Source organism: Numenius arquata, chromosome 2 (assembly GCF_964106895.1).
Source record: "Numenius arquata chromosome 2, bNumArq3.hap1.1, whole genome shotgun sequence".
Classification (NCBI taxonomy): Eukaryota; Metazoa; Chordata; class Aves; order Charadriiformes; family Scolopacidae; genus Numenius; species Numenius arquata.
In genome coordinates, this window is record NC_133577.1 from 1,829,236 (window position 1) to 1,851,359 (window position 22,124).

The 22,124-nt window shown below is 38.8% G+C and overlaps 1 protein-coding gene across 1 annotated transcript in view; it reads left to right on the forward strand.

Moving 5' to 3' along the window:
- LAMA2 (laminin subunit alpha 2) overlaps positions 1-22,124 on the forward strand; it is a 304,356-nt gene that overhangs the window by 209,397 nt on the left and 72,835 nt on the right. The window contains exons 34-39 of the mRNA XM_074144590.1: positions 5,760-5,902; positions 6,433-6,531; positions 11,574-11,685; positions 15,871-16,033; positions 19,230-19,440; positions 21,012-21,128. Coding sequence (XP_074000691.1) covers positions 5,760-5,902; positions 6,433-6,531; positions 11,574-11,685; positions 15,871-16,033; positions 19,230-19,440; positions 21,012-21,128 — 845 coding nt within the window. The remainder of the gene's footprint in view (positions 1-5,759; positions 5,903-6,432; positions 6,532-11,573; positions 11,686-15,870; positions 16,034-19,229; positions 19,441-21,011; positions 21,129-22,124) is intronic.

The window sequence follows — 22,124 nt, forward strand, 5'->3', positions numbered from 1 at the left end:
CAAATACTGCGGTTGCATTGTGCCTGTCGGAAGGGTACAGAACCCCCAGTTGGGTGGTAAAATGCTGTGGCTTAAAGCAAATGCATGCAAATACAATGACCCATGTTTGAAAAAAAAACACATATAGTTTTAAGTAATATAAAAGATAGTGTTATTAAGCTGTCCAGTGTTAGTACATTATAGTTAATATTTAGGAAAGTGAAAATAGATTTTGAATATTTAGCGAGGAATAACCACCTGAATAATGACTTCTTGGCAAATTCTGTAAAAGGTCACCACACAGTATGACATATTTAACTCCAGTTATTTTAGCCACAATATTGTAAATGTATTATTGTTTAAATATAACATTTATATTTTAACATATCGCTTATCACATATATTCTAAACATTTTAGACTGAAAATTAGCAGTGAAAGACAGAGGAGAACCTGGAGGAGCATGCATGTCCATTGAAGCCATTTGTATCTGATACACATGAAAATCTCTTTTACGACATTCTTACTGGTTTTTTTTCATAACCTGTCATTTTTCAGTTGCTTAGTGCATACCACTTTGCAGTGCTCTGTTATAACAGTTACGTTTTAGAAAGCTACAGGTAGAATGGAAAGAGAATATATTTTAAAAGCCACAGTACAAAGGGAAGGAATTTGTTTACTGCTAAATAATAATGGAGAGATAATTATAAGTGAATGGCACAGGCAGACTTCACTTCCCATTATATTCCTGGAACAGAGAAGTGTGGTTTTCTCTAGGATGCCATTGGGGAATGGAAAATGATACCCAAAAAGTAGATTATTATTTTTTTTTTTAATAACGTAAGAGTCTGGTCTACTACACATCATAAAAATTCTAAACTTTTTGCATTAGTAGGGTTAATACCTGGATTGTCTCCCCAGCTGAAGTGACCATCGAGATCATCATGTACAGATACGTGTAATACTCTGCTGATGAAGACTTCCTTGTAATTTTTGGTCTTGAACAATCCACTTCTTAGCTGACTTTCCCTTCTATTTTGAAAGTCAGTAGCCAATAAGAAAATTAGTAACGATTGCAAACTAATTTTTATAATGCTGCCAACATCCTTGTATACTGTCAAATATGACAAAACTTCTCCCATATCTTCTCTAATGCTTACAGATTTTTATTTTTATTCGTAACTACAAATGAATTGTCCTCTAAATGTTTGATGCTCCCTTATGCATCACTCATTTTTACTGTAACAAATATATCTCAATGTTTATTCTGCTGAAAGTTGTCAGCTGGTAACTGCTGACTGGCCTGTAAGCACCACGCTATTGAAGACGTATATTTTTTGTTTCCATAGTTAAACCCAACAATTCAATCCAGAACACGGCCAAGTTGTGTGATGAGCAGGAGCAGCCTTTCCACAGTTCATTATACCCAGCTCGGGCAGATTGAGATCATTACTATTTGGTTTTACACGTACAACCCAGAAACCTGTGAACAAGCCAAAGCATCCATTGCTCCCTTCTCGTCCTTCCCAAAGATCTTCGACCTTAGGAAGGTGAAGGGGAAAGAAGGAGCTACAAGGTGTTTTGGATCAAGCATATAGCTATGATGCATTTTCTTAGATTGATGCATTTTCTTAGATTACTGATTCTCTTGTGTGTTTTTTGTTATACCTTGTGACATTCCGCTTCAGTTGTAGAGTTTGTAGTAGATAAAATGAAGAGCCCTAGATTGCCAAGCTGTTAGAGCAGTGACTGTGCCTGCTCCTGTGCAGCGTTTAGAGAGGAAAGTCATCCTGGTGAGAACTTCAAGGCTTTGTTGTTAAGCATATGGCAAGCATTCACCTTCTGAATGCTCTCAGGGCACCAGCCATAATTACAGTGGGGACTTCAAAAAAATTTGGCTCCAGTATTTTGAGCTCTGTTGCAACACAAACTGCAAAACCTTTCATCAAACGTATCTTCCTGTGTTAGGTCCCGGTCACAAATGTTCCTTGGGGTCAAGCGAAAACCTAAACATAAAGCAGTTGATGTGGTTCTGCTGTACGAGATTGCTTCCTGTTCCCTGGCAATCAGGACAGAGAGAGATCAAACAGATATTTCATTGTTAGGAATTTTTCTTTAACTCAGTCTTGTGGAAAAAAATGGACCTTCAGCCATGCGGGAGTCAACAAACTTACATCTTTATGAATTTAAATATTCCATACTGGTAGAAGGAGAAAATTACATAGATTCCTTTAATACCAGATCTTGGACACTTAAATGTTGTAGTGTAACTAGACTGATGCTTGCAATGAGAGGGAGTTTTTCCCAGCTGCCACTCAGTTCTGCACCCAGGAGAACAAGGGACCTCCTGGCCACTGGTCCTGGCAGAATCGAGGTTTACCTTCTAAAATAGGGAGTAGCTCCATGATCTCAGCCCTTTCAAATTCAGAACTAAGCAGAGATGCTGTCTCTGTCAGAGGCAGATCTTAAAGAATCTGTGAAAAGAAGCATCTCCAAGCTCCTACACGGTCCTTAATTCAGTGGGAGCTGGGAGTGTCTTGGCACAGCCCTTTGCAGTGAGCTGAAGAGAAAGATGCTGCGTGGAACACCAGATCTATGAAGCCTTGTACTATCTTCTGCCGTGTTCTGGGTTTAACACAAGTTATAAGCCCTTATAGCACATCTTTAAGAATTAAGGTGACCTCTGTGCTGGACAGCTGTCTGCAGAAGGTCAGTGAGGGATGGGCACCCCTTCATGGCGTAGAAGCTGAGAAGCTACCAGCTGTTCTCCCTTTTTTGATGCACAAGCTCCTGTTGAGCAATCTCTTTCACCCAACTCAAGCACTGTATGACCCTAACTAGTACTGGTATGTAACAGAACCAGGATATGAGGCTTTCTAAATAATGATAATCAGAAATAAACCTGAGTAGGTATTTTAGATCCTGATCTGAATCTGAATTTTCCCAGATTTTGGATTAACTCCCTGAAATCAGCAGCAATGGCAAGGAAGCTAAAGCTTTCAGCTCTCTGGGGGGGTTCTGTTTTGAGTGGCAGAGAAGGGCTTGTTTATTATTTGGTATGAAACCAGTGCCAAAATTGGGAAAATGGGGTAACAGCCAACAGATTAATGAATCCAACATTAGTTCAACACTTTATTGTGGAACAATAAAAAACAGCAACAGGAAACTAATACTGAAGAGTCACTGGCTATTGGAGGGTGCCACCTCGTATCAGAGACTGCACGGTTGCCCTCAGACCAAAATTCCCTAGTCATAAACAATCTTCTAAACCTTAACAGCAATGAATGTATTAAAGCAAAAATTTTGTTAGGTGATCACTCAATTCAAGGAACACATTATGGCTCAGATGTTTGATTCCTTTATTGTACAATATCTTCTCTTTGTAAGATGGAATGAGTGGTTAGATGCCCGTAAGCTTCTAGTGTCTTTTATTACTTGAGCAATAATTTTTTTTAAAAAAGTTTCTTTGGCATGCATACTTTGGAGATACTTCGCACAAGAGGTAAGTCAAAATCCTTAGAGGACTTTTTGTGCATGAGAAGGTGTGGTGAAAATGGAAAATGCAGTAATTTGCTTTAATTGCTTGCTGGACTGTTGGAATATTGACTGCATGATTTGCCTCTTACATGCCTTCACTGCTGTAATGATCTGAATTTAGTGCTGCATTTGTTAATATTAGACACAAATGTATCCTGACAGTTTTATAGATAGACATGGAAGTATTTAGTCTTGCAAAATACAATCACGCTCTGGAAATATTTCCCATAGCTACAGTACATTTCAGACTGAGTGTTGGAGTAGCTTATACCTGTCTCATCTACTCTGCTCTGGTCCTCACTTGATGTAGTTCCTCTTTTCAACCTGATTACTGTGCAAGAGGTGTTAATTTGTACTGAATGTTCACTTGTCAGTTATTTACTCACTGAAAATACTTCATCGCTTCATAAGCTGTTCATTTTTTTTTTTCTTATTGTTGTGAATGAAGTTTATCTTTAACACATAGCAAATTTTTAGCATTTTATTAACAACCACTGACAATTTTGAGGGTGAATAGATTTTAGCTTGTTTCAGTAGTGAAATAGTGTATCAGGGAAAAAAACACCAACCAACAAAACCAAACAATAAAACCCAACTCTTTTCAGGTCCATTATCACTTATTTGCATCCTGCCAAATGATTATCAGGTCTCCTGACCTTCTTGACCAGTTACAGAACAGGTGTTTTTTTCGATAAAACATTCAATTGACTGTAAAACTTGATTTTCCTTTAATTCTCCCAGAATTCTAAAAGCAAGCACACAATGGCAAGAGCTGGGCTGGTAATAAGCTTTTTTTTTTTGCCTTTTTTTTTTTTTAAATTTCATGTATAAACATAAATGGGAATGTATCATGCCCACGGTTAGCAAGTGCAGAGAAGTTCCAGTGCAGTTCAGTTTATGTAACGAAATACTGTGAAACAGGAGGAAGAGTCTGCAAATGGAAGCAATGAAAATGCAAAAGGAAGACTTAAAATAGCAGTATCTAGCTTTCTGCACCCACTTCTTACTGCACTAATCCAGCATCTGTCTCGTCTCCTTTTCAATCATCACATGAATTTCATGGTGTGTTAAACCAGTATTCATTCTCCTTCTTCTCTCTGTATTTGACTCGGCTCCTTGCTGTATGGAACAGCCAGCCTACACAATAAGTACAACATTTAGATAACTGTGAAAACTTTAAACAGAAAAGATTTAATCTACATGAAGAATAGATTTCAGGAAAAAAATATAATTGTTGAAAATTACTTCTCTTTTTCTACAGAAACATACATGTTTAGTGGTTTTTTAGCCATCGAGGTGCCTAGGAGTGTTGCTGAAATAAATAATTACCTACTTGTAAAAACTTCAAGTACAACCCTCCATGTCTCTTAACATCACCAGTGAATTCCTTGTTTCACAGTTTGCTCCATCTCCTGAGGTGCTGTTGAGGTTTGCCAGTCCTGGGCAGCATCTTTACGCAGAGGAACATTAAGGCATTCCCCCAACTCTCTTCTTAAGGATGAAGAATTATCCTGCCTACAGCATAAATGACACAGGACTTGAAGGTTACGAGAATTTCTTGCGAGAGTTAATAGAAAGCAAGAGGGAGGATATTGCGAGCTCCTTTCAATATGTGCAGCACACACCAGTATTTTTCATGCTAAGGAGTATTTGCAAGAAAGGAAACATTCATGAAAAACTTGTAGGCTGGTTAGTGAAAGGAGGCAGGGAAAAGCATTTCTTAGAAGAAAACGATCAGTATTTTTACCTGGACTCTTTCTACTGTCTGCTTTACAAATTTAGCATGCTTGGCCATGCTGTTATATGACTATAAAGTATGTAAATTTTAAGATTTCTTCAGTTTTTTCTTGTTTTCAAATCCACAACCATATTATACTTCTTAAAGCGCTCCTTAGATTTTCCAGATTACCTGTCTGTTTTTCCCAGACTTCATCTAAATTGCTTGTCTAATTTAGGATTTTTATGTTGGCTAGTCCATAATGGACAATGTTAATTATTTCCTCTTTTTGTGTGATGAGTCTACTAATTTTGCTTTTCATATTTTATATTGAACTGTCCTATTAGCAGGCCCTTTCCTGTTCCCTAACTGTTGTTTCCATCTTTTCTCCCACTATGCTTTTGGGGAAAATGATCTGAAATTAGTGTTACCTCTCACAGAATTGTAAGTGTGCCATAGAACTTCGAACTCAAACATACGTCTTTAACACATAGCAGGAATAAATAAGCTTTGCCATTCTTCCCCCAGCTTGTGATGATGAATGCACAGGACTCCTCCTCAATGACCTGGATCGGTTAAACCAGATGATCCTGAGCGTTAACCTCAGTGGTCCACTGCCTGCTCCGTATAAAATATTGTATGGGTTTGAGAACACCACGCAGGAATTAAAGGTATGTTCATGGTAGTCACATACATAAATAACAGGGCTTCAGGACAACTGTACTTGAATCTGCTCAAACCTACAGCCGTGAGCAGGTTCAGGGAAGAAAAAAAAGTCAAGATTTAATTACTTCAAACTTGCTGTGGTTGATAAATAGTTATTACAGTTATTAATTTTGAGTTATTTTAATAAGCAAATCTCAGAGCAGTAATTTGTGTACGTATATGCAAGGAATTATACTGCAGGCACAGAAGCAGTGGTCGCATACAAATAAAATAGCATTTGTGCTGGTGGTCCATAAAGCAGTTACATATTTTATGTATGCTCCCACCGTACTTACACGTTCTCCACTAAGCTATGTAAAGCTGTCAAGATTCCTGAGAAAAACATGTTGGATGGGTATAGCACAGGAGTCAATGCCAAAGGCAGTTGCATACTGTAATGAAAAGGAAATTTTTGATGCTTCTTCTCTACAATATTTGGAAGCCCTGAGATCCATTAAATGCAGATTTTCACCCTCTCTCCTTTCTTCCCCAACAGCATTTGCTTTCACCTCAGCAAGCACCAGAGAGGCTTCTTCAGCTAGCACAGGAAAATCTGGATACCCTGGTGACAGAAATGGATGAACTACTGAAAAGAGTAAGTCTGTGATCACATTGGGGTCTGTGGGTTTGGTTAAGGCTGCATAATGACAGAAATCTTCTGAATATAAATTAAACATGAGTGAATAGATGAATTGTAAGATACTCCTCAGTCTGTGTTTGAAATGGCAGCAAGTCCTCTAACAACCTCTTTTTGCGGGCCAAGACATTGAGATATATTTTCCTCAAAACTTTATGATAATGTAAGAAAACTTTATAATACTCACACAGAGCACCCAAGAATGAGCTTATTCGGAAAAGCTGCCACTAAAGGAGAGAGAGTTCTTGATTTAGCATTTCTGGGCTTTCCCATGGCTTCAGCTGTAGTTTGTTACAAACCTAACGGCAGCAAAGCCATGGGATTCCCACCCAGTATCTCACGTGTCTGGAGGTGTTGTTTGACTGGCTCAGGCTTTCGGAAACTGAACTGCAACGTCAGCAACATCATCTCATATTACCTTTCAAATCTCCTGAGTCTGACTGTCTCAAGGCAGTTCTCAGCCTGTTTCTCTTTTAAGATTGCCTGTTGCAATAGAAGTAGCCTGGAAAAGTTTAATTTTCCATTTTGGGTTATCTGCTGTCCTGGCTTGTTTCTCCAGAAGCTGTAGAGCAAACGGTAGCCTAACCTGATTCACTTATTTTAAAGGCATTTTGCATTTGGATTTAAAAATGGAAGTCCCAGTTTAACAAATAACAAGTTCTCATTAAGAGTCAATGAATGAAGTAATTGAAATCGTGACAATATTTAAAGGGAGAAACCAAATATAGGAACAAGGTGTGTGAGTTTATTTAAATATATGTGCTCTATATTTCATTTATGAGGGTAGTGAGAGTCTTCTGGGTTTCAATCGATGTGCTATTTACTCTTTTTATTAGGAAAGTTTTATTTCACTATAGACCTTGGTCAGTAAAAGACATTGTCTAAGAAAATAATATAAATTGTGCCACCTAGTGGAGAAAAAATAGGAAAATGGATCAGCCACAAAAAAAATATATAGCTGTCCAAAATATATTAATATTAAGGACTAACAAAAATCACATTCATGAGTTGTGCTCCCCTGCATTGAAATCGGCAAATGAGAAAGGCATGGATCACTGTACTGATGAATATACACCTGAGAGAATTTACCTAAACCCCATGCAGTTTTAGCATCCTGTCTTAATGGCTTCCAGAACTCAAATTCTCACAGAAACTAGTTTATTTCAACATAGGTTGAAAAAACCTGTGAAATCATGGGGAGTGGGTAGGAAAGCATCTGTAGCGTGTTTGCATCTGTGTGCGTGTACCCGTACGTCTGTACAGCCCCATACACAGGTATCTGCACATACTCTCGTTGTAAGTGTAAAAAAAAAAAAGCTTGCTTTTTCACTTCTGTTTGATCTTTTATTTTTCTGCCAGAAATAACTACAGTAGTTTTAAGTCTAGGTGGATTTTTAACTCGTGACCGCCCTACAAGCAGGGAAGATTACATTTCTTTTATTAAGATTTGTCAATCTTAGGCTGAGACAATTTTTTTTTTAACTTTGCATACTTGCTCTTTTTAGTATCCTTTTCCTATTGCCCTCCCTGGCCCCCCCAAAACTTAAATAAATTTTAATCCCCCACAGAGATGATCTAAAATAATGTTGCAAATCTTGACCTTCTGTAGCCTAGTCTTGGAAGGAAGAAGATTGAAGGTGTGATTTTAGCAGTGATTTTAGATTATCACCGCTTCCCTTCCTGCAGTTTTCTGTTGTTGCAACGGTTAAGTAGCCTTATGATTTCCAGTTATCCTTACAGAAAGTTAAGGGCATTGCAGTTGGGTTTTTTAATTTGGGGACTGGCAGCTGGTGGCAAGAAGATCCAGCTGAAAACAGCTTAATGGCTAACACTTGGGACACACGGTACAAAGACAGGGAGCAAAGTTTCTCCCTGTATCTGATTTTCAGGCTCATGAAATTTCCAGAGTGAAACCAATAGTGATGAAGAAAAAGGTTGATGAGGTTTGGGGAGGAGTCTATTTCCATGAAATAAAAAAATCTATTCATTTTAGGATGAAATGTAGAAGACAATAGTATTTAGTCACTACAGAACGTTTGGAGGTTTTGCTTCCTTGAGGTCTCTTTTCAGGCAGTGATCCCTTACAACAGTGCAGCACTCCTTTGTCATTTTTTCCCATCATATTATCTCCTTCTTTCACTCTCCTATACAGAAGATCCTCTCATTTTTGTCTCACTAATTACATTCTTACGTGTTTGCATACACATTCCCACATCCACCACCAGAAGCAGACCCCAGACTCTTCACTTCCTTTCAGTTCACTACTTTCAGTCAAAACCTCTTCTTCCCTTCTAATTAGGTACCTTCAGAGCCTTCAAGAAAGACAGGGATCAGAATCACTCCTCTTGATTGAAATTCTTCCTTTGACTTTGTAAACTTTTTCATTTCTCCCATACCACTGAATTTCTCAAGCTCAAAAATTTCTGGAAGTAGTAGCAGAGGCAACTTGGTTTGCGACAGCTGGAAGCATTTGGAGGGAGAGCCAAGAACTTCATCTGTACAGTGAGGTCTGTGTTTCCTTCTCCTTCTGTGCTCGGCAGCTGGAGAAGTTCCTGTAGGGCTCCCCTCCAGATGCCATCCGAAGGAGTTTCTTATGGCTCGATTAAGACCTCAGACTAAACACGCAAACAAAACCAATAAAAAAATGGGTTTGTAATTGCTAATAGTCACTAACAGTCTAAGGTGCTGAGTGGAACAAGGCTTTCCATGGAACCTTCATCACTAAGTACAAGCTGTGGACATCACCAAAGCAGGTTCACTGATCTCAGCTGATACTTTCTTTACTGGATGCCCGTGGTAGGCATCTCCTGTATGCCAAAAAGTCTTATTTGTGTCCAGACTTCTTGAAGATTGATTCCAAACCCTTGCTCTGCGTCCTGCTTGACCCTTACTGCTCCCCCAGAAACTGTCTGTTGTGCCTTCTTAAACTGTTGGGAGGTGCTGTAGACTGACCTTACAGAAATGGTGAATCGTAGTAAACAGAATATATAGAAATGAGTAGGGCTGTATTAACAAATGGAAACATTTAATTAGCCCTGGAATGGCTAGGTACAGCATGAAAGATGTTTGCCATTGAATTTGGTTTATGGGGTTAAAGGTAGGCAAGATAATGAAGCAAAAGGTTATTTTTCAGCAAAGAAAATTATGGCAAAATACAGAAAGCCTTCAGTGGAGCTGAGTAGGATTTAAGTACTAAAGAGAGCTGTCACTGAGAGGAAATGAAAACTGTTTGACAACAGATTAATGTGCACAAAAATGTAGTACATGCCATTCAGTCATAAATACTGAGGTTAAAGTGGCCAATTGGAATTACCGTGAATGTGGAAAAAGTAATCAAAACTAAGAAAAGTATATGTAAGTTATTAAACACCATTTATAGTAAAGGACTTAGAAATATTATAGAATATAATAAAAGTGAACATGAAAATTCCAAGCAAATAAAACCCAAAGCTTCAAAGGCTGATTGTGGAGGATTTGGCAATAAATAATAAGGTAGTTCTCAATTACATGAAGAATGACATGACATCAGAAATGCCAAGCTGGGTTAGAGCAGTGTCCATCCATTCTGTATTTTTGCCTTTTTTCTTCTCCCAATTGCCTCTTACAGCTCACTCTGACAATAGTTTAGTGCTGTATCCAGGCAGGTAAGGGTGTTTTGTAAATCTTAGAGGAAGTAACCAATAGCATGATTAAAGATGTATAAATGTGAAAATCCTTGTTCTTCTACTGATACAGGGATGAAAATGGAACTAACTTGCCCCAAACAGTAGGGGTTCTTAATTCTCCCTGTATAATTCTATTTACCTGAACCATTTTCATATAAATTACTTTCACAGCAACTACTCGGAAGAAGAGCAAAACTGTAGTGGTATGAGAATGCCAGGGATTTCACTTCAGAAACCCAGCTGTCCTGATGTATCTTCAGGGCTTCCATCTAGAAGCTAATCAGGCAAAAATAAACGTGTTAAACCAATACTCTTTCTCTTTGACTATTATTGAAATATTTGTGTGTGAGGTGTAACTGAGAAAAGAGTTTCTGCAGTTCATATCAGAGAAGACCTAAGTTCTTTTTGAATTACTGACCTTCTAGCTGTTTCCCAGAGCCTGGAAAGATCGTTACCCCCTGCTTTGAGACATTTCTTGGGAATGCAATCCCCGAAGGAAAACCTGTTGGTTGGGGTTTTGTTGCTTTACAATACAGTTTGAAAAGCTTTCCTGCTTGAAATGGTCAGCTGCTGTGTAATAAAAATGGGTCCATTTTGTAAATGGGGACTGTGAGATCTAAGCAGAATGTCTTCAGATGATTCTTCTCCTTAGCACATTTTTCAGGTCCGCAGCAGGCGTCTGTATTCATCCTGCTGCTGCGCTGATTCCATAACGTTACGAAGCATTTAGTTACACAAAGTTAAAATTTTACTGAGCACCCCAATGTGTTATAAACAAACAACTTCCACCATTAGAGTTGAAAAAAACAACTCTTTTTTTTTTTTTTTTTTTATTTCCCCCTTCTTTCTAGGTTTAATTAATGTATTGATTTAAAATTATTCTTGCTTGTTGGCATGAACTGTCTCTTTGAGAGCACCTCTGAGGAGGAAGCAAAGAGGTCACGATATCTGTTGCACTTTGTCAATCGAAAAGTACACAATTGTGAAACTGTGGAAATTATTCCCTTAAGAATCTATTAAAAGGTTCCAAACAACGTTTCTTTAAGCAAATTCAGTGAATAATTTTATCCTGTCTCCCTTTGTGTGCTGCTGCACACAAGGAGGGTTTCTTAGAACCCAAAATAAAGCCCTCCAACTTCCATTTAAAGGAAAAGGTAATAACATTTAATTGTGTACTTGAAGGGAGCATGCCGTTTCCCATGCGTCTGATCAATAAGTCATTGATTGCCTTTTGCCCAAGGAAAGTTTTGTACATGGACTCAGCCACTAGGAATATCGCACCGTGCAGCCTTGTCCTGTTTATTAATTATGCTTTTCCTGAATTTGGATCACCAGGCGACCAAGGTGACAGCAGATGGTGAGCAAACCAGGCAGGATGCTGAGAGGACTCATGACAGAGCGAAATCTCTTGGACAGTTCGTCAAAGGCATTCTCCAAGCTGCTGAAGGTATTGGGGGAAAAAAGTAACGCCAATTGTTTCTCAAGAAAACTGAAGGATGGTGGGGAAGAGGGTCTGAGGGACAGTGAGGAAGAGCTTATTCGCTCAGAAGTGCTTAAATGACGAATGAAGAAACTACGGTCAACTATCCAGACTTTTTGCAGTCTACAGATGTAGTTTATATAAACTAGTAGAATATTGAGTATGTGTCTTCAGGATTTTGCAGTTATTTGAAGAAAAGCTATCATGATGAAGTAACTTAAAGGTCTTAGCTTTTGTTTATTTTCAAAGCAGTATTGGTAAAAAAAGCTTGATGTCATTTTAGCACTTGGTATATTAACACTTCATCTTAATTTCCCCAAATGACTTCAAAAATATGTTACTGCTTGCTGTTAATGAACATCTGCTGCTTGGAATTTGCCAGTGACTCCTAACCCTACCTGTGTAGTGGCACAGAGCCTACTCTCTCTCTCTCTCTCTCTCTCTCTCCCACTTACAAATGCAGTAAAGGCTTAGGAGCAAAAGTATTGTAGATGCCTTTAAGAAGCAAGACCTATATAATACATGATGCAGTTAAATAAAATAGTGGCTGAAAAGCATGAAGATGATTGGCAATCACAGGCAGGTTTTCTACTTGAAAAATACTGATCTGTTCTTTCTTCCTCGAAACTTCCCAGTACAGTACTGATTTCAGTAGTTACGTTTCTGAAGGTCCATTTCATTCAAAGCGAAAGCTTTCACTTTTGTCCAAGTGCTATACAGTACATCGTATATTGCTTTTCATGTAACACATCCCAGTACGTGCCCTGGAGCTGAACTGAACAGCGATTTAGAATATCTTTAGGACGTACAACTTTGATATGGAATAAATATGGGAAAAGCAACAACAAAAAAAAAAAGCAATTTTTCAAGACATTTTTTTAAACAAAAGACCAGATTCTTCATTTATCAAGTTGAATTTGGGATGACAAGGGCTAAACCAATTTTTTTCTCCACAAAGTTTATGCCCGGTGTTTGTAACCCAAAAAAAAAAGCTTCCTTGAGCAGATTTAGCAATAGGAAGTACAGAGTTAGAAGCCGTTGAGGGGGCGAAATAGATGTAAGTGGTATCTTAGAAGTAGACAAAGACTTTAAAATCAATGTGTTTGCCTAGTGGCCAAGTTATCATTTTAAGAACAGATGAAATATAGGAGCACAGAACTGGAAGATACCTCCTGAGTTGCTGCGTTCCCTCCCCTGCTATCATGACCTTTCTAAGCCTCAACTTCAGAGAAGTTCCCACAGATACACACCATCTGAATAGAAGGCAGTTTCAGAACTCTGCATAACCACAAACCTTCTCATTTCTAGCTAAAAATATTCATGTTTAGTTTATCATGTTCTGTTCTTTTGCTAACCTTGTTCTTTAGTTCAAATAGTGTTTTTCCTCTCCCTCGTGCTTCTCCTCCTTCCCCCACCCCCAACTGTGTTCATTGAGAGGAAACTTATTCCCCTTCAGCCCCCTTTTTTGCAGACTACAAACCTTAAAGCTTGTTCTCCCACATCTCCTGCTCACCTTCAAATAATTTACCTTTCTCTGTTCAAAATTAGGTTCCCCTTTCCTGAGCCCAGGCAACAAGCACTGAAAGGAGATTGCTTCAGTGTCTTGCACTTCAGTAGCAGCAAAACCTGCCCACGTCAACTCTCCTGATGCATTCTGGGATAGCATTTTCTTTTTATCAGGGCTGGGTGTCGTTGGAGATCTGTAATACAGCTATGTCCTTCTCATTCGTACCTTATATCTAACTGGCAAAACCATAGTTTACAGCTGAAATTTCTGTTGTTATTTAGTTCACAACCTTGTATTTTCTGCTATTGAATCTCATTCCAGTCCGATTACTTCAGTTTTGAACGTCACCCAGTTCTTTCTGCATGGCACTCCAATCCTTCTCTATTTTAGACTGTCTTACAACCTTTCCTGATAAGCATATTTTCTCAGTAGACTTCCTTCCTTCCCTGCCCCAGATCGTTAATAAAAATATTCAACTGAATTTGCTATTAAACCGTGTAGTCTGACATGTGCTACCTTAGGAAAGAAAAACTAAAACCACATTCATTTATTCCACAACCTGTTTTCCACTTACTTCCAAAGCAAGTTCTTAGGCCTTAGTGGAATTCCCATTTCTTCAAAACAGTCAAACACTACATTTACTTGTTCTCAAATGATCTTCCGGGATTTACAATGTCATGCACCAGATCTTTTGTGTTTCTAGAATGACAGTTCTCTGGCCATTCCAGCTTGAGTTCTTCAAAATATTCTTCCTCTGGTTGTCATAACTTCTGTATCCCTACTTCTGATTGCCATCCTCAATTGTCTTCCTGCTCAAGATCACCATCTTTCAAAAACTGAGGATAAACGTTCTCCTTTTGTTGGTGCCGTTCCTAGATTATTTTAAAATGTGAAGGCATTTTAACTGCATATTGGCCCTATACCTTCTCTGTCTCTGCTCTTTCTGACCTATGAGATGTTGCTAGATTCTTCCTTAAAGACTTTATGTCCGCTCATGACGTTCTGATGGAGATGACCAACCAGTTTGCAGATATCCTTTGTGACCATTCCTTGTCCCCCATCCCCAGATTACAGATTACTGAAAGTTGTAGTCCTTTGGATCTCTAGGAATGCAGGACCATTCCTGTGACTCTCTAGTACTTGTTGCCAGTAGGCAACAACTTCAGGATGAAATGCCATGAAAGGTCCTATTTCTCTGGCTATTGATCCATTTCTTCTGAACTTCTGAGTATCTGTAACTAGTCTTCCCTCTTAACTATGGAATTTTGCCAGCTTTACACTTCCTTATATTTGTGTATGTCAGTGGATCCAAATCTTTTACCGCCACTGAACTCTGGTTGTTTGCAGTATATTAAGACTAGAAAATAAAGATTAGTATGAGGAGGATGGAGGAGAAAGATAAAGCTAGGTATAAATTTTTCTGAACCTAGTAAAAGCTGAGATAACATATCCATTTTTCTGTTTTAAGTTAAATATTCAGGGAGGTGAAATCACTATTTATTTATTCCAGACTTAAAAAAAAAAATTAATATACGCCTATTCCTCACCCAAGGTCACTTAGTAATGATAGCCAGCATAAGCGATCCATGATCTATTGAAGTGAAATGTAGTCTTTTTCCAGTCCTCACTACCCCACATATAACCACTCTTGATTAAAGATCCATATCTCAGTTCTCACCAGCAAATCAAAGACATCATTGGATTAGAATTTTCTTCATAATTTGCTCTAAACCAACACAATGTGTAGACAAAATAGTCATTTATTTGAATTTTGGAAGACAGATTTTAGTTTCTTCAATTAAAGATTTACTTTAAAATATTCAGAAGTAGCCTGCGACCAGGCACTGTGCTATTTTGGAGGAATCAGTGACTTGGGAACCCTGTGCCTGTGGAAAGGCAGCGGTCCTTTTAAAAACTGAAGATGGAACTGACTGTTGCAAATGATCTAGTTGCTTCTGAAAATGTATATTCTAATAAATTATGTGATACCATGTGTACGGCTTTGTCAGTTAGGAATAATTCAGCTGTTCCAAACACATCATACATTTACAGTGTACCCTCGTATATTCCAACCTTCGTACTCTTCTCTTGCATTTCTGCTTCTAAACCACATGAGCAGGCTTAGAAATCCGTGGGTGTCTTTCATTCATCTTCTCTCTCCTTCTTTTCCGAAATCTCCCAATTCTTTATTCTTCTTCGCACTATTAAGTCTGAATACTAAAAATTACATATTTTGAAGTTCTCCAAAAGTAATTTAAATCTAATTTTCATTGCTTGTACTACCTGCTGCTTAATTCTGTGAGCAATGTACCAGATTATCTTCTGCTGTTTCAAAGGTTCAGTACAAATTCTTTCTTTCGGGAAGAGGAGGAGGGGAGCAATATATTTCTTATACTGGATATTAAGACTTCTTCACTTTAATTATTGTGCTTAGAAGTGAGCTATAATAAGAGGTTTGAGGAAACGTATAACATGTTCTCATTTGTTACTGATCATTGGATTAACCATCCTTTATATTTCACAACAGGAACAACCAGTATAAGTTGCATTCCACTTGCTGATAGGGTTGATGGGTGGATGCTTAAAGCCTCTCTGTTGTTTTTATTTACTAACTTCCTACATAAATGTTTTTTGCCCCCCTGCAGCTGCAAAGGAAGATGCCATAAAGCTGAACGAGACGCTCAGAACCCAAGACGAGACCTGGGAGAAGAGTCTTCCCGAACTACAGAGTGAGGCTGAGAGAATGGTTGCGGAGCTGAGAAACAGAGACCTGAATATGCAAGAGAGAATAGCTCAAGATGAGTTAAAGTGAGTAGAGAGACCTCAGTCTTCAACCTCCCAGTGATAACATCTGACTCTAACAAATCTGATTGTCATCTTTCCGAATCAAGTTTTCAAGCTGGGGCTTACAGAAATGTGACAGAAGACAAAGCCAAATACTTCCTATCTGTTAATGTAGCGTTTGCATTTTTGGAAATGCTTAGATATGTGGAAAGCAATCCCTAGGAAATTACTTCTCTGCTTCCCAGGTACCAGCAACGTTTCTAATCGAATTCTAAGCAATTTTTCTTAGTTTGTTTTTAGCTTCTGCTTCAGACCTGATGAATGGCTTTTGCACTAAAAAGCTTGTCTAGAAGCTGGGGGGCAGTTTCTGGAAAACTAATTGGTCTAATAAAAATATCATCTATCTTCAAAGTTTGTCCTGTATATATGTCACATGTATTACAAAATGAATATATACAGAATGAATATTCTTACAGACTCATTTAGAAAATGTTACTTCAGAATAGCTCTTCAAGTCTCGTGATTACTTTGAAGTACTTAATCGTGTTTACTCTTTGGTGAGAGGTCTTTTGGCAGTGATTGTATTCTGCTTTCAGGATTTTGTCCAAGAACAGAATGACAAGAATCTGTGGATTCTTCTTATATCTCCTTTGTTTTCATTGAATTCTCAAAAGTTAAATGAAGAAGACAAATGAAGTAAAGTCTTCTTTCTTTCATGGGTGGCAAACTTCTCTTATATTTGCAGCTTTTTCCCTCATTTATTTTCCTTCAAACTTTCAAATCAAGTCTGTAATCTGATTGCCTTAGTGTACGGGAATGACACATTAGTCAATAATTTATCTCTAAAAATAGCATGTTAAAAATACACCAGTTCCTGTCAAAACCCACCCTGATTTTCATACTTATGAAATAAATCTTTCAATATTTTTTAACATTGATACACATTTTCTTGGATGCCACTGAGTTGCTATCAAGGGATGCTGTGAGCCAGAATTCTATCTTTCTATTTAATATCCTGAATAGCTTTATTGTTGTACAACTTTTTCTTCCATAAATTTCTCTGCTGGCTTTTGAGCCAGTGTGAACTTTGATCACCTAGTTCCCTGTGAGAATGAATTGCACAAATGATCCACACAGGGTTTGAAGAGACGCCCCTGTGTTTTGACATTGCTTCCTGATATTTTCACTTTTGTATTTGGAGAGACATTGACAGTTGATCCACCTTATCCATGCTAGTCATGATGTTATTGTCCTCATTTCTTCTCCAGATAGGACAATTCTAACATATTTAGACCCTCATATATATACACAGTTTATTTTTTTTTAATGTTTTTTTTTCATCAATTTCTAATCTTTCTTTTGTTCCCTTGTACTCATTTTGAGGATCCAGACTATAGAGAATTCCAGCTGTTAGGCCACACCTGTGACTGTTTCTTCTAACACGTCAAGCATTTTGTAGAATTTTATTCTTTTTCTAGGAAGGCATCCAGTGAAAGTAGCACAGCTTAAAAGTGCAAGACAGTATTTCAAGAAGTGTGGTGGAGTCCAGTCACACAAACTCTGGTGCCTAAAGCAAGGGATTATATGGAGCAGATTTATCGCCTTGTACTTCATTAGAAAGAGCAGAGGGAAAAATGCAGAACAGGTGGATATGGAAGTGTTATCGCTAGAGCACTAGGAAGGAGATTTGAGGCAAACCACTGGACAGATGGGTAATTTGGACTGTGCTATGAGGCAAAGGCAGAAAAATGAAATCCATCCATCTTGTACTGGTCCTCCAGTGCTGGGGAGTCATAAAGGGGGTCAAAATTTGCCAGAAGTGTAGGAGAGTCGCTGCATATACAAAGAACAACGGAGGACAAGTGGGAAAAAATGTTAATTCTGTTCTACACTTCTTCTGTGACAGAACGTCAATACAGGGATTTAATTTTTGATTACATATTTTGTCCTCAGTAGTTGCAAATTAATTTACAATAGTGAATAACTTTCTCTATCAAAACCAAACATAGGGCAGATGGGGGGGGAGGGGAATCCATCTCAGAAAATGCCAGAGCTAAGGTAACGATTTGGCTTTCCTTGGCTCCAGTTCAGATCTTTCATCTAAATTATGCCCAGTGGCAGCATATCTTTTCCACCTCTCAGATATTTTTTGTGTGTACATTTATTTATGTGTTTATTTTTAGAAGGTTTCTAATGGAACTGACTATAGGCAGGCCAAACTGCAGCGTTTTTCAGGAAATATGGTTCTTGTTTTCCCCACAGCTTCTTCAGACCCATTGCCATGATGAGACAGGACGAAAAACTTAATCTGTTCTAGGAGGAAGTGTGATAGGTTTCTTCTGTATCTATCCTACAGATTGCTGTTTACTTGGGATTGTCTTTATCTCTAAAGCATCATTTTGGAAATGCCTCTTTTTCGTTGTCTTTTTTTTTTTTGCTGTCCTTGTGGTATCATTGTGTTAACGCAGAGGGGTTGCATTACATGAAGCTGGTTCAATGGCCTGGTGTCACGAGGCAGAGAAATAACGGGGCATAAAGACTCCAGCCCTTTAAAACTGGATGCAGCAACTCTCTGATGACCAAGAGATATTATATCCCCTGCCAGAAGCAGGCAGTTGGGACCTTTCTATTTCTGTGTTGCCAAAGTCCATTAAAAATACCCCAGAATTTATTTGAGATAAGCAAAATTCTTTGGCTACTGGAAGTCATAAATCCAAGGATCCCGAGGGCTGTTTATTTCACAGGAAAGTAGTTATGTTTTTTGACTGTCTAAAGCAGTTTGTCTGCTCCGGGACAGCTTGAAGTCAGGCATATCTACATCTCCCTCTCAGTTCAAGGTAGGAAACCACTTTGTGTCATGTGTCACATCAATGTGAATGAAAGGAAATCTTTTTGACAAGTTGAAATGTTTCAGAAAACCTCACTTTACTGGTCAGAGCTCAAGAATGGCAACTTACCAAAAAAAAAAAAAAAGGCAAAACAATCTTCAGTGGAGAATATTTCAATATTTTCTACTGATAAATAGGACCGTAGTGGCATTTAAAAACTTCTTTAAGAAAGGGCTTAAGAACAACTGTCACTTTGCTTTATTAAGCTTATGTTCTCTTGAAGGTTACTTTGAGATTTAATTTAGAAGTCTATTGCATTTCCATGTTATTAAGAATATTCAGATTATTTGGAATATGAACTCATTGCCTTCATGGGTGGTGATGTCTTGCAGGAATGCGGAAGATCTTTTGGACAAGGTGAAGAAATTATTTGGTGAGCCCAGTGAGAAAAATGAGGGTCTCAAAAATGAAGTCCGGGACAAGCTGGCGAACTACCACAGCAAAGTTGATGATGCTCGAGAGCTGCTACGAGGAGCTGCAAGTAAAATCAGGGAGGCCGATCGTTTATCTGCAGTCAACCAAAAAAATATGACCGTGGTAGAGGTGAGTGCTCACAAGTTGTGTCCTTGATTACTTGGAGTCTGATCAAAGTTTGAAACTTTGCATGATTAAATCTTGAAACAAAAATAAAAGCAAAACAAAAAAATTATTAAAATAAAACTAGATCTTACGTAATTAAAAGGAAATATGTTCCTCAGAATGAGGAAATGCATTGGCTTTTAAATGTAGAATAATTCCACAGCTTTATCAGAATAATATCTGCTTTTAAACATTGAGTGGAGGGTGCATTGGATTTATTATTCTGGGGGAGATTAAATTCATCCCAGCATAAATAGTCATGTAAAATTCAAATCCTCTGCTCAAGATTTAAATAGGAGTTCAGTTAAAATCTTGGCTGTCATACATTTGCTTCTAGAAAACTTACCCTTTCATCTCCCTCTCCAACCCCTGGGAAGAAGACTGAAGGGGGTATGTGGATATTACGGGGTAATAAATCAAACTCTATCCTCTGTAGTTAGGAGCTGTTATAAATGACCTCCCTTGTAGCAGAGGGGTCTGCTTGTGATTTAATTTAAATTGCAGAGAAGTAAAGAGCATATTATACTGTACATTAACAAGCGTTTAACCATGACATAAAGAGCAGAGTCAACTTAATGAAGATAAATGTTTCAACTCTGTTTGTATCTCGCTGAGCTTTCGCCTCATGTGCAATGATGAGGTTAGAGTTCTGAGACCTCAGTTCTCAGCAGAGATTTGTGAGCTTGATTGAATTAAGGAAAGACAGCTCCGTAAAGAAGTTGGGTGATCTCTGTTCTGTGTGTTTTCTTCCCAAAGATGGATGGATAAAGGTTGGAGAAATTACCTGCTATCTCAGATTTTAAAATATTCTCTACATCACAGTCTCAGAGTGCCTGAAGGCATCTTTTCCACCTGTCCAGCTGGTTGTTTTGAGGATGGTTTTTTTGCTCTATTTTGACCCTGTTTTGACCAAGAAGCCATCACAGCCCTCAATACCAGAATGCCATGGCGTGCTGTCAAACCAATCTGTGATACTTAGTGGATCTTGGTGGATCTTACAGGAGACTGCCGATTCCTTACGACATAATATGCAGTATTTTTACTAGTTGGAAAATCAGGAATCCTAAGGTTGCTCCAAACCATCATCTTTTATTTTACATTCAGTTGTTAGTGAAACACCAGGGGATGCCAATAGGGAAAGCAGAGGAATATTTTGAAAAAACTTGCCTTCATACTCAGAGAAGGTAATTGTCAAAATGAGGAACTTGTACCTCTGGGTAAAGATTAGGATTTCTAACTTCTTTCTGATTCCTTTTGCAATAGTACTTCAGTCAGTTACCTCTGTTATAGAGGAAAAAAACCCACCATGTAGGAGGGGTTTTACAAAGCTGGGGACAGGACGTGAAGGAAAAGATATCTTACACTTTATGTGCTTTATTATTGTCACTGACTTTACTCTGAAAGCTCAGAGAATTCCAGTGGCATTGGGGCATGGTGACAAAATCCAGTTTTGTTTTGGGATGCTGGTATCTGAACTGGCATCCCCATTGCTAGCAAACAACTCATATTTTTCTCTGTGTGAACCCATCCTACAGAAAAAGAAGCAAGCTGTAGAGGATGGCAGGCAGGATGTTGAGAAGAGCCTGCAGGAAGGGAATGATATCCTTAATGACGCCAACAAACTTGCAAATGAAATCAGCTTAGCTGTAGAGGTGAGTGTTTTATATCCTTATCTGAGAATTAGTACAATGAAGCATCATTATGGAAGCAAAATAGATAATTAAAGTAACACGTGATTTTTCTTTTTCTTTATCAATGCCATGTTGGAATATTTAATGGGAAGAAATCATTTTTCCAATGTAGAAAAGCTAATCTGGTATATAAAAATGATTAACTTTGAGATTTAAATGGCTCGTTGGATAACACAAAGAGCTAGCTCATAATTTTTCATGGACTCTGCCTTCACGGGACAAGTGTAGGGTGCTGCCCCTGGGGAGGAATAACCCCCTGCACCAGTACAGGTTGGGGGTGACCTGCTGGAGAGCAGCTCTGCAGAGAGGGACCTAGGAGTCCTGGTGGAAAAGTTGCCCATGAGCCAGCAATGTGCCCTTGTGGCCAAGAAGGCCAATGGCATCCTGGGGGGTATCAGGAAGAGTGTGACCAGCAGGGGGAGGGATGTCCTGCCCCTCTGCTCTGCCCTGGGGAGGCCCCATCTGGAGCACTGGGTCCAGTTCTGGGCTCTCCAGTTCAAGAAGGACAGGGAGCTGCTGGAGAGGGTACAGCAGAGGGCTACAAAGATGATGAGGGGCCTGGAGCATCTCCCTTACGAGGAGAGGCTGAGGGACTTGGGTCTTTTCAGTCTGGAGAAGAGAAGGCTGAGGGGGAATCTGATCAACTGATAAATACTGAAAGGGTGGGTGTCAGGAGGATGGGGCCAGTCTTTTTTCGGTGGTGCCCAGGGACAGGACAAGAGGGAACGGGCACAAACTTGAACATAAGAAGTTCCATCTAAACATGAGGAGGAACTTCCTTCCTGTGAGGGTGGCAGAGCCCTGGAAGAGGCTGCCCAAAGAGGTGGTGGAGTCTCCTTCTCTGGAGACATTCCAAACCCACCTGGACACGTTCCTGTGGGACCTGCTCTGGGTGGACCTGCTCTGGCAGGGGGTTGGAGTGGATGATCTCCAGAGGTCCCTGCCAACCCCATATCA